General features: G+C 31.8%; 1 protein-coding gene across 1 annotated transcript in view; it reads right to left on the minus strand.

Moving 5' to 3' along the window:
* Positions 1-14,198, minus strand: part of LOC121114400 (transient receptor potential-gamma protein-like) — a 311,931-nt gene that overhangs the window by 67,664 nt on the left and 230,069 nt on the right. The window contains 4 exon segments of the mRNA XM_071886890.1: positions 1,437-1,576; positions 1,642-1,696; positions 1,698-1,795; positions 3,470-3,704. Coding sequence (XP_071742991.1) covers positions 1,437-1,576; positions 1,642-1,696; positions 1,698-1,795; positions 3,470-3,704 — 528 coding nt within the window.

Below are 14,198 nucleotides of genomic sequence, written 5' to 3' on the forward strand. Positions count from 1 at the left end.
ACTCCCAATTTCGAAAAAAATCAGCCTAGCTTGATTTTGTGTTGACTTGCCACATAAATTATAGTATAAATATTTTATATTGCCCTTTAATAAACATTTTTGGGGATAATATGGTCAGAATGTGGATTCTAATGAGTTTCATTAGTTCTTTGCTAATGAGTTAATCATCCTTCTCATTTCATTTATATTGTGATCATTAGAATAAAGTAAATCTGCTCATAAAAAGACTTTTGTGAATACACAAGAAAACAGCAAACATTTCTCTTTAAAAGGCGTCATATTTTCGAAACATTTCCTATAATAATGATTCTTGTTCTCTTAACTTGCCTCAAATTCATTAGTAAATATTGTATTTATTTAAACAATTGCAAGCTATGAGTCTTAATGATAAAAAAATAAAAATCAAACTAATGTGGACAAATAATAGAGTTGTATAAAATATGACTTAGAGCACGTACAAAACTTCTTGTAGCTGTAACATGAATAAGATTTTTATATTTTAAAACTGTTATCCTTTTTATTTAATTAATTTTCTTTGAAGGGAGAACATCTATGTATTAAGTGTAACGCCGATTGTGTGTGCACATGAATGGCCGAGAGTATCAGTGTGTATTAATTTGGAAGTTATAAATGTAACTCCAACTTGGAATCAGAGTGTTCCTGCGATCATAGTTTCTTGCTGCTAATTTTATGAAACGTCATAACAGCTTAACTTCAAATTTTTAGAATTTGAACGTTAGTTTTGGATTTCTTTTTTTCTAGCATACCGGCCGATTTAAAAAATTCTAGAAGTAGTGAAAAATGAAAAGCAGGCCCAGTTCTGGAGTGAGCGGGAAACGCTGTAATAATAAATGGGTGGTGTTCTTTTATTTTTTTCGTTTTAAAAATTTAAATATATTTGCACATTTTTAGAAAAGAAAATTTGCCCTTTCCTTCTGTTTCGGTTGAAAAAAAAGAAGCATTTTCTACTTCATCTTTAAAATGACTTTTTTTTTTTTTTTTTAAATGAAATTGAAATAATTAAACCTTCTACGAATGAATCGTTGATTAAACAAAATGGAATGGATTGCTACAGACTGTGTAACGCATAGAGATGAAATAAGTTAACAGAGATTTTAGGACATCCCCTTAAGGATTGGACAAAAAATTAAAAGGTAGAAAATGCTCTGATCCAGAAATAAATAGTGACGGTGAGTAGAACTATACCACTCCAGAAGACATCAACTGCATTTGGTCAGCTAATTTTATCGAATTTGAGTACACCATTTTCAACAACAAAAGATATGAGTTTATTTTGTTAATTTATATTTCATTTGTTGACGTTTTTTCTTCCTCTATATATTTACAAATTCTACCTAGTGCTGACACTGGGGCAAGTGCCTTCTTCTAAAGCTGGAACTGACTAAATAAAAAACAATAAAAGCGGAATCACTTACTTTATAATATGCAACTATACGCAGTGCAATTGTGGCGACATAGAGAAAGTTGGTGACAAAGTCAACTACGTTCCACATATCACTTATGTATTCATTGAATCCCACGTCCCATAATTGCTTTATTTCACTCCATATCAAGCCTGCACATGGAATTAGAATAAGGATTTGACTACACAAACCAAGTTACAAAATGTTGATGTCTTACCTGCCACCCAGGCCAGTATCGTCCATTCCACAATGGTGGGCATGGAACCTCTTTTTTGTGGTTACATCGTTAGATAAATACTTTTTCAATCGTTCATTATGAAACCACTCTGCTATCACGACTTCGATCCTTTGAGATGCCAAAATTAACAAAACTGTAAATATAATTATTACATAAAAACCACCAGAAAAAAAGTTTAAGGGCAATTGTGAACTTTGAACAGCATGCAAACAGTATTTAATTTCAACACTTCACTTCAAATGTATTACTTTCAATAATACAAATTGATTATGGAACGTTTCCAGAAGCAGTAGCAATTCTAGATAAATTTAACTAAGGGTCCAAGGATGAGGAGCTAATATTTTAAACCTGAAAGCCTCAATAAAAATGGCATCCAATGATATTCCGGATTGTAACTTTTATTTTACTGCTTCTCCCCCATTTATTTTTTACAAGAGTACACCGGGGATGAAATGCAATAAATATCAAAAATTGTAAGAAAATACATTATAGATTCTAATACAATTACATACAGTAACAGGATACTGTAGCTGGGTTGTAATGTCTTTTACAAAAAGTTCAAGAAAGAAATCAACATCCTGAGGTTTGGACCTTCTGGAATACATATATGCCGAAGACACAAAGTTTCTCATCTGTTTCGGCGGACCGCAGGAAGTTACTGGTAGTGATTTCAGTTTCAAATATTATATATTTGAAATAAATTCATAATAAATATTTGGTGAGCACAAAGTTGCCACAGGACTATATATACGGAGGCTTGGGCCAATATAGGAAAGGTTACTTCTAAAAAAGATAAGTGACTCTAGAGGTATTTTTGTGTATTTTTACTGATGGTAAATCGTATTTTTTTTTTAATCTAGGAAGAATCATTTGTTTTATAGATATATTATGCAAATTTATTTAATTTATTGTTTTAAAATTCATCTCAATCTTCGTTCAGAAAAATTCTATATTTGATTGATGTAAAAAAGTATTTCCCGTTACACAAGTCAAAAATTATGGCCAAAGCTCTTCAGTTAAATATAATTACATAGGTCTAAAATTTTGCTGGTCCATAGGTGAAAACTGGAAATAATGGATTTTAAATTTAAAAGTTTGAAAATAAACACAAGAATTTACACTTATAATACTTGATATAAATTTCCAAATATTTGTCTAATGTATTGAAATAGTTATGCTGTTTATTTGTCATTTTTTTTACTGAAAATCTTCATGAGTACTCCAGTAAAATGAAACCCCTATTATCAGCTTGGGTCCAGTTTGACAAGTTTCAATGTAAGCATAGGTTCCGTAATTTTTACGACTATCTAAGAAATTAGAATACTTTTTTTAAAAATAAAAAAACAATTTCATTTTTTTGTTCGGCTCAGAAATGATTAAATTTAATAAAATATTTTAACTCCGATATTTTTTGAGGTTTGTCATCCTCGGCTTGGGGCCCGGATATAAATTCAAAAGATCTATATTTGGACCACAGGTTGCAATTAAGGTAGACCTGTTCTATGGTATATAATCCAAAGAATTGTAAAAATTCAATAGTGTCCAACATAGGAAAAAATATATCAATTTGTGTGGATATATGATGGTATATATTCATTTAACTATAAAAAGGGTCGACCAACCAAAATGTCAAAAGAGCCATTTTGAATCGATAAAGAAATATAAAGAAGTTGAGTAGAAGATTACCAAAAATCATGTAGAACCTGACTTGCTTCGAGACTTTTTGAATTGTCAACGAAATAAAATGATGTTGAACTGTACTGCACTCATACAACCTAATTAACAAATATGGGATGATTATACTCACATAGAAATGTAAAATACGAAAATGAAGTACAAATAAATTTTATGAATGGTTTTCTCATTTTGAGTGAGAAGTTGGAACATGGACAAATGATGTAGGCCAATGCAAAGACGGGAAACATGAGGCCTATTCGACAGACTTCCAACAATTGAAAGGCAATGTTCATTTGACGAAACCCTGGAAGACCCTCGTACCATATGGAAGCCAGAAGTTGTTGAACGTTTGGATGAGCCACAAACTAATAAAAAAATATATAAGCATTATAAGGATATGTGCATCAATATTCAGCCTTAAGATTTAAAAACAAAAATTGAATAATTATTTTGGTAAATAACATTAGGAAAAGTAGACATACATATCAATAAACGTCTAAATTTATTTATTCTAGTGTTGTTTCTTACCGATTCCGGTACAAAAATTATAGTTTGTAGGATTCTTGGTGGGGGAGGGGTAAACTGGTTAAAATGTTTAATGACAATTTGGATAAAAGTTAATTTTCATTTGTTTTGCTAGCCCAGAAAATTGAGGGGATTCTGTCATTTTTTATATATCGTAGTGGTGCTGAATGTAGCAATTCCAATATCAATTTAGTTTAGTACCATTTTAAATTGTTCTGTTTATACATTACTGGTATACCGAACAAAACTACTTTATACATATCTACTGGGTGTAACAACGAAATTTGCCGTATCAGATTTTCCCGACATAAATGATAACAAAATTGTCTAATATTTTTTTTTTGTAGTAAAAAATAAATATAAACGTTTCATTAGTAGACAAAATACCGCCATGGAGTCAACAAAAGATTTCAAGCCTATTACACTTTCAGAGAGAGAACATACATACGGGCTCTGTTGATATTATTTTTGTGAACAAATATTAGCAATGCTGAGGTCTCAAAGATAAGAGGAAAAGAGTTCCAGTTCTCGTTTCTACCAGTATCTCCCTCATGGGGGAGCCTAGATGGAGACCAAGGACTCCAGAGGAGGGATCACAAGAAAGGAGGTACTGATATGACTGGGAGACCAAGGATATTTTTCCTCCTTGCTCCCCCAACCTTAGTTCAATGGATTATTTTGTCTGGAGCTACCTTGATTTTAAGGTCAATAGAGGTCCTCACACCAAAAAAAAGTCCATGATCTTTTCCATCGTCCGGGAATGTAATAATTTTGATTGGGCTCTAGTTTTCAGGGCCTACTCATGGGTTCAGGACCTGAATCGAGGGCGTTACTGAGGCCAACAGAGGCTATATTGAGTGAGATATATTCTCAATAATTGTGTCTGCTGCTCAGCTAGTATCTTAGAATAAAGGTAAGCTACCACATCCATCAAGCGTGTACACATCTAAGAGTGTACATCTATATAGCTTTTTATAAATGATTAAGAGAAGTTTTTTGTGACAGCAACTCTTCTCCTGATATCATTTATATGTGCATTTAGACATGTACACGCAAAATTAATAGGTTAACCCGCCTTTAATTTTAAAATATGCCCATTTTATTTTAAATTAAATTAGTTAGATAAAAAAAGCTGTAATTCGTTGTTATACCCTGTATTATAGTGTTCTATTTCTTTTTAATTTTTAACATCAAAACTTTCTAACTAAGAGGTGACGATATGATCATCACTTGATAAAAAACTTCCTTCCCTATATTCCCAGGCATGGATCTGTCAAATTCAAAATATCTAAATACATCCATTATTGGATTATGAGTTTTTTATTCTTTTTTTCTACTTATACTATAGCAACATAAAAAACAGCTTTTGTGTCTAAAAAAAGGGTATAAGGTAGACAATTTATCTCATCATGTTAATATCCATTATCTCTAATAGATTTCCGATAATTTCACACAATCATTCTTTATCATTCATTAGGGAACACAAATCTGGTCGCTTTTATATTGGTTATAATTAATTAATTAGACAAGTAAAATTAATCTTTTCAATTCCATATCCAATTATGATAGTAATTGACGTGCTAATCACAAATCTGTAGTTAGTTTTTTTCATATCCTATCTGGTTTTCAGAATTTTTTATTTAAATTTGCAGTATATCTTTAATCTTTTTATAGGTTTGAGACAACTTTTGAGTAAGAAAAGCATCAATAACCCACCAAAAAATTAATTAATTCTTGGCAAAATATGTACTTATTATATATAATCATTCAATCTTAAAAAATGCAGCTTAAAGTATACGAAAATATTCTCTTTAACTTCATGGAAGTAGTTTGAAAATAAAAAAAGGCCTCGTTTTCTTCTGTTCCTAAGGAATTTATTTCTAATATGGAGAATGAGGGTTTTCTTTACAAAATAATATTTGGTTCTAGAAGATATAGTTTAGCATTATTATTGATTTGAATTTTATTTTCAAGGAAAAATTTATCGAGGGGAATTGTTGAAATTTTTAAAATCCCATAATAATGAATTATATCGATTAAAAAAGTAAATAAATAAAATCAATATATAAATAGATAAACAATAGATTTCTTATATATATATATGTGGTACTCGGGCCTTTACGAGACTTAATTTATGAAAATAAAGTAAACACACTTAGTTATTATAGATCTTCCTTTATTAACTCCCTCACTCCCTCTGGTCCTCCTTCCGATCAGGGGTACCACCTACCATGTCGATTCCCTCTTCTCCCTTGATACGTAATGTCTATTTCATAATTTATTCTTTTTCATCAATACACAAAGTATGTAATAATTGATTCACTGCTCCATTTCCAAAAGAACAGGAATACAATTTTTTGTTGATCCCTCATCGTAATTATAATATATATATTGGACTATTTTATTATTTCTATGCAGAATTTTTGGTTTGGAAAAGAGGAAAGGTTGCGTGATATCATAAAGATAATGATGTGATAAAAACAAAAAATGCACAAAATTATAAATTAAACATAACCATGAGACACACAGAAAATGAAAATTATTTTTATTCTGATGAACTCAACGCAGGTTTCAGTCGGTTGATATGGATTATTTCCACTTTGAAAGTTGTTTTGTCTCTAGCTAGAACAGTAAACGGACCTAAATAACATCCTGCTTTTCCAATTCTATCATCCCTAACCCAATCTCTCTTACATTTACGTGATTCCTTCCATGTCCAAACTTTGCTGTGGTAAATAATTCCAGAATACGGTATAGCTCCAATAATTTTTCAAACTGAATCTGTTGAACCTATATGAGATCTCCAATGGTTTCACCAGGAATTCATATGTTATCTCCATATACTATTTCTGCTTGGGTAAACTCACTATCGGTAAATTGATGGCTTATCATCTGTAACAAGCATAATGGAAGATTTGCATCCCATTTACCATCGTTTGCTTAAATTAAAAAATAGTTTTCTATGCCTTCTCTCCAATCATCCATTAGCTTGTGGTCTGGTGGACAGTGTAGTTGTGTGTTTGATCCCAAAATGTTTGATGAGCACTTACAAATTGTCGACCTTTATCGGAATGAATAGTGTCAGGTACTCCAAAATTTGATACCCACACTTCATCAAAGCTTTACCAACTTATTGTGAAGTTGGGCTAGGCATTGGTTCAGCACATATCCATTGGTGTATGAATCAATGTAAGTGAGCTAGTATTTGTTTCTTTGACTTGATTCTTCAAATGGCCCAACAATATCCACTTATATGTTCTTAGCTGATGGGCTAACTGGAGGGTTAAGGGGAACATGTTGATGCCATGTTATTTTTGCCTTTTGACATTGATTACACTCTTTGATGATCCTTTTAATCATTTTTATTGCTCCATATTCTAAGGCAAAGTTTCTTTTGATACGTGCGATTGTGGTGTATTCTCCTACGTGCCCAGCGGCTTCATGTATTGACTTGGCTTTTTCTTTTATCCATGACTTATAAAAAAATAATATTATTATAAAGTGCATCTCCGCTTCCGGCGAGCTCCGATTTGTCGAAGTGAACAGTTACTTCCTCCAAAAGTCCCGATATAACATGGAAAATTGAATTTCTTGATCTTTCACGCCTTTGAGATAAAATTGTGCTTCTAGTTGTATTAGCTATTGTTTGGGGAATTTTGTTCAAAAAGGAATCAACTTAACAGAAACATCGTTATTTTCCATAATTTGCGATTATTCTTTTAACATCTTTATTCTTTACTCTACGTTGTGAAAACTAATTTGTTTTTATTTCTTCTAAATAGGTGCGGGTCATAGGAGATTTTTTAATACTTTAACTATTGTTTGCCATTGTAGTCTTTAATGACTTTGTTTAAAAAATAAACTTAGCTCCTCTCTTTATATATTATACGTCGTGTCACCATTGTGGTACTAGGACCTTTATGATACTTAGTATATGAAATAAAGTAAAAAGACTTAGTTATTATAGATCTTCCTTTATTAACTACCTCACTCCCTCTGGTTCCTCTTCCGATCAGGGGTACCACCTACTATGTCTAAATATGGTTAATACAAGTACTACTTTATTACCCAATTATTGATGCTATAATGCAGCTGAACTACAGTTTCCACAACCTAATACTCCTTTGTAAATGAAATCCATTTTATTTACGATTGAAAAACTCCTTTGGCGTAAAAACTGCACCTTTATTACTTTTCAAAATAAAACCCATAAATTATCGTGGTTTAAAAAAAAATCTTAAAACAGTATTTTCTTAACATTGAATTATCTCAAATAAAATATAAGCACATGCATTAAATAAGTATAACACTGTTCAAAGAATAAACTAATTTTCATGTGAGTCAATGATTATTTCCTTTGACAAAAATTGTCTCAAACCTATACGAAGATTGAAATTCTTTATGAATTCAAATAAAAAATTCTTTTAAAACCAAATTTGATTCGGAAAAACTCAGTACAGCTTCGTAATCTATGTGCTTAGTATTCATAGATTTAAATATGAAATTCAAATGAATTTGACGAAATTAAACTTTTGTTTTGTTAAATTGGGTTAAAATCATGTCAAGGATTAAATAATGTATATAGAAGATAACTCCCCATGAATACTCAGTTTTACTCTCCGTTTTTCATGTGCACACTCACACGTAACTACTCAATACTTATATCAATTCACATCATTTAATATCCTCAAGAATGAAAGAATAAGAGTTTGAAAGAAAAAAGAACAAGTGAGATGACTGATGAGTACTTTAGTCTTAAGAGCGCACATAAAAAAACATTCTAACATACTACCGTTCATATTTTATTCAAATCTGAACATATACTGAAAATGCTGATGAATGATGATCCACATAAGATACCAATAACAAAGAAAAAAAAAGACAACAACAACAATAGATACAGGTATCTACATCATGCGAAGAGTATTTCACGATGAACAGAGCCTCTGCAATCACTGTAATGTAGTGCAGACGTTTGATCACGAATTTAGAGAGTGCGTAAGACTGGAGAAATCGATGGACAGTCCTGGGATGGTATTCTGCAAAATATTGGGAGGGGACCAACAACACGACATGAAGTAATTTAAGGATTCTTGTAGCTTTGAGAATCCCGTCCAAGGTAATAGCAAAGTTCCAGACAATGGTGTCGAAAAGGGTATCCCTGGGATGCCGTAGCTCAAGAAAAGTGGCCTAGGTGCAATCTTAGAGCTCAATTTTATGCAAGTCCCTTGCCGGAGCAAGATTTAAGATTCTTACGGTTTTTTTATGTTCCTCCACTAATATCTATAGCATTGATAAATTAATATATTGAGTAGGTATAATTGTTTACATTATTATTTAAAAATTTACTTGCTATTTAATCGGTACGGCCAGGTTTTCTTTATGTTATTGTGTCTGATTAGTTATATTATTAGTGCTATCCTTCTATTTCATACTATTAGTATAAGGGAATAGTTTATATTCTTGTTTTTCATTATTACTTTAAATTGTGACATAATCCATGCAGAAGGATGGACGCAAAATTAAAACAAAAAGAGATTAAAAAATAAATGCCTTCGTTAATAAATTTTACGTATTTCTTATTATTCTACTTTATGGATCATAATTTTTAGTGTATTCATTTAATGAGAAAACTGAGATCACACTTTTATAAGATTGTATATTTGTCATGAAAAAAATATTATTACATAGATCAAAATATTTTTATAACATACATCATGGAACACTATCTACAGTGCACACGGTGACTTCTTGTCATATATTCATACAGACAGAGATATAAACTATATTAATATGGATAAGATTAATTATATTTTACTTGATTTCTATATAAAAAAACCCGATTTTTTTTTTTGAAAGTTTCCATGCATCATATTCATAGACGGAGAAACAAATTTTATTTTATAGCATAGGCCTTATTTCCTCAATATGGAATTTGTAACAACAAGCCCATGAGAAACCTGTCCGATGCCCCCTACATAGTTACACGAGTTGCATACTCAGTATACAATATAGTTTCACATAATATGAAGCCCTTTCAACTCCTAGATGAATGAATATATTAATTATTCAATTAAGTCGTTAACTTAATTGTAACACGCAACCTTTAATACGTAAAAACAATAAATACCGTCATTGTGCTGATTATTTCAAAATACATATGACGTGATAAACAATAAAACAGTAAAATCAGCTTAGATAAAATTTTAAACGAGACAATTCTTTTTGGTACCGAATTTCTTTGTCAGGACAAATTAGTTCGGCTCAACTAAAACCATAACGGTTTCAGACCGGTCTAGGATTTAATGACCAACCCCTAAGACTAGTACCTACCTATGTAAAAACGTAGTTCAAGTCAATGTCATGTGTACAGTGTGCGTTTCCTAAATAAACTCATCTTAAGGCAGGTGACCACACGTCTAAGTGTATATAGAGGTATCTATAAATGTTATCAAGCTGCCATTAAATGTTTGTTTTTCAAACTGTAACCTTTCAATAGATTTAAAAAATAACAGACATATAAAGGCTTGTTCTGTTAAAATTTAACACGTTTAAGTCAATCCAACTCGGATTAATTGAGCAACAAACAAAAAGTGTAGCATGATCAAATATTTTGCTCAGAAAAACGCTGATTATTATTGGGAAGACTTACAGAGATGGGAGCATCACTGGGAGAAGTGTGTAGAGTTACAAGAAAACTACGTTAAAAAAAGGGATATTCTAATGTCTTGTGTCTTTTTTAGGTCGGAAACTTTTCAGACTATCTTCGTATATATTTATTTATATATATATACACTTAGTAACCCGTTTTTACACATAACACCTCACTGTTACTAGACCATCATTTTGAGCGCCCACACTTGTGGTTCCACTGTATACTAAAGGCGTATATATACACTTAGACGTTTAGATGCACAATAGATGTGGTAACTAGCCTCTAATTATTCTATTAATACAAAGAGAGAAACTTCATTTTATATTAAATTAATGATCAATGCATTTTTAATTGATCATTTAATGATCAACCCTTGAACATATGTGTAAATAAGTCTTTTTTTGGTAAGTATAATTGATTATCTCTTAAGTAGGTAATATGTAAATAAGTCACTTGTTGCTAGTGCAAATATATAATAATATAATTAATTGATACATACTCAATTATTTAATTATTTCATATGATTATTATGGGAAAAACTGTAGCTTTCATAATATTCGTTTAAGACGAGACACTCGGTTTAGGCTGGATGAAAGGTGATGACTTGAAAAAGGCATTCTTATTTTACTTGATTATATGTTATGTAAATTAAGACAGACAATTTTCACTGAATTCATCCACTGTTGTTGTTGTCTTGATAAAGCTATAATACCAAGTTGGGTCAAGTGTCAATTAGAGCGCCCTTCAACTGGTGCTTGCTCTGCCCTTCAAATGCCAAATATGGCGCAGTCGGTTGGTCAAGTGAGTGGGAAGGTCATTACTCCCTAGGGAAGAAGTGAGGAGCTTGCTTCATTAACATCTCTTTTGTGACTTTGGAGGTGTGACAGATGAAGTCGTCCTGCTGCAGCCACCAATCCTCTCCGTGGGTCCTAGGGGAACATTTCCTTTCTTAAATAATTAATATAGGTGGCTGAATCCAGGTGCTTCTCTTATTTCTCCTCAATTGCACTTTTGAAAGCCTCCACAGTCTCGTGTGGGCATGCTGGACGTTACGTAACCCTCTCAGAAGCCTTATCAGTCCCTCATCTCCAAGATCTATTTGACAGTCTGCCTAGAAAAACCAGTGCCACTGCTGATTTCTGCCAATGTCTTGTCTTGGTGAGAAAGGGCTAAAATAACTCCAATGCACTCTATCTAAGTCGTCAGATTCATGTTTGCCATGGTGATAATCAGGATTAAATGTTTAATCACTCTGTTTTACGGATGGCAATGGATTCACATATTGGCTGTCAAGAGCCAATCACAATACTACATCATTTTTAAAGATAAATAAAAAAAGTGCAATGTCTTCATGGAACCCTCTTGTATAAATTTACCTAACATTTGCATCCATTTCATAGTTACCTCTTGATATATTGTATCTCTCTAAAACATTATGTTGTGACTTTTAATCATCAAAATCAACATAAAAACAATGTAGAACAGAAATCAAGTAAAAGAGGAAATCCATTTTTTTAGTTCATACAATATACATAAAGCTCAATATGTCATCGACATATTTCAGTCAATTGTAGGGTTTGACTTTAAATTTCTGGGATAAAATAAAACTTTAAAGAATTTTATCTAAAGGTTAGAACTTTTATTCGAATCAAGAGACTTATGTTGGCCCCGATATAGCCTTTCAAATCAAATCGTTCAAATTGTTTAATTGCGACAAAAGGCTATGTGAAGTGAAATTTGCAACACACTCAATGTGTTTAAATAAATATTTTGTCCATAGAAGTTGACAATAATTTGTCGAAGAATACAAATGTAATCCACACATAATTCAAGTTGCCTTCGTGTTTACGGGGAAATTTATAAAAATTAAATATTTTTTAAGATGATGTTATTTTCATTCTATCACTCAACCTTTCCTTCAAAAAGAAGAAGGGGAAAAAAACGCTAAATTCAATTTTTCGTATAAAAGTAGAATTTGATTGTTCACATCTTTAAGAAAAGAAAATTTGTGTTTAATCAATCAACGTTCAAAACACAAAATAGAAAGAAAAAATAGTTGAAAAATCGACAAAAACCTTTTTGGGCCCCTTTTTTTATATTTTTTCGATATTTAGTTTAATGACTTTTTTGAGACATTAATATTTCTTTCTTATTCTACAAAGTCATTTTTCTTGAAAAAAGCTATTTTATTCTTCCAAAAGTCCTTTAGTAAATTTGTTTTTCAACTCCCTAATTAAACAACCAAAAATGAAATCCCCCTAGCTAATGGACAACGCGCACAGGATAAATTGTTCTCTTGAACTGAGTTTGCGTAGGTTCGCGCCCAGGTGAGTCCAAGAAAAAGAAATATATATTTATATGGGCTTCACACAAGATTTCGAAGTTATTTGGAATAATTGTAATACTGAAATGTTTACTTACACTTAATCAGTGCAACTCCATCTAACCAATTAAAGAAACATAAAAAAAATAACCTGTTTGACATCTCATTTTTTCGATTAAGATATGTACTCCATAGGGGGATTCATTCCCCCCGACTTTTGTACCCCCGTCTCAACAGCCTGGCATATATTTATACAATAATACATACGAGTTAATTAGCTCCTTGATCGGAGTTCGTAAGTAATATAATACGAAATAACCAAAAATTTTAAAGCAACCACTACTACACTAGCTCGTATATAAATGTACCTATAAATATAAACTCGTAATTTAATATAAATTTTTAGTTTCCTTTGTTTTATAAATTGTAATAAAGGAAAACGTGGTTCACCAAAGTTAATTAATTTTTCTTGTTATAACTTATTACATAATTAATAATGGTGTACAAGTGTTCTGCTCCAGGATGCAAGCAGGGCTATGACGGCATTACTAATGATCCGGATGTGAGCTGTCACAAATTCCTCATGAGGGATTCTAAAATTCTAACGAAATGGCTTAGGGCCATCACAAGAGATACGATTTAATAGACACCAACAGCGAATTCAAGACTATGCAGTCTGCATTTTAAAGTGACTGATTTTATTACTGAATCTTTAGATCAATCCCGTCGTGATAAAGGAAAATCACTCTAACAAAGGTAAGCAATGCTCCCCAATACTATGAATATTGCTTGTTAATATCTGAGACGGCATATTATTTTGCTAAATTTCTTTTCAAATATTTTTAGAAGCACTGTTCAATGCTTGTCAAATGTCTGGACAACAAAATTATAACATAATTCAGAAGCATTCCCTTCAAATTCTAAATTATGTACTTTAATATAATATTGCAATTTATTCTTTTGTAATTTTGGTAATCAATAATACTCATAAATGATATATATTCACAGGTGGTTGAAAGAGGAAGCCATCCCATCAAAGTGCCCGAATCTGGTAAGCTACCTCTCATCACCATCACCACCTCCAAGACCAACACAGGCATCAACTAGCACAAAAAGAGCGCATTTGGAGAACGAAAGACAAGAAGCTCTGTATTATGCAATGTTTATGGAAGAAACCATTCTTTTGGCACAAAATACCAATGACAAACAATCTTTGGAATCATTGCCCTCGGGTTCTTGTTGCTTAAAACTCTAAAAAGCTGCACTGTCAAAATCATACATTCAGATATGAAAGGTTGCTGTTTGCCTGGAGGTGGAAGAAGGCCTCTCCTTCAGAATTTTCAAATATATACGTCA

This window comes from Lepeophtheirus salmonis, chromosome 3 (genome assembly GCF_016086655.4).
Source record: "Lepeophtheirus salmonis chromosome 3, UVic_Lsal_1.4, whole genome shotgun sequence".
In the NCBI taxonomy this organism is placed as follows: Eukaryota; Metazoa; Arthropoda; class Copepoda; order Siphonostomatoida; family Caligidae; genus Lepeophtheirus; species Lepeophtheirus salmonis.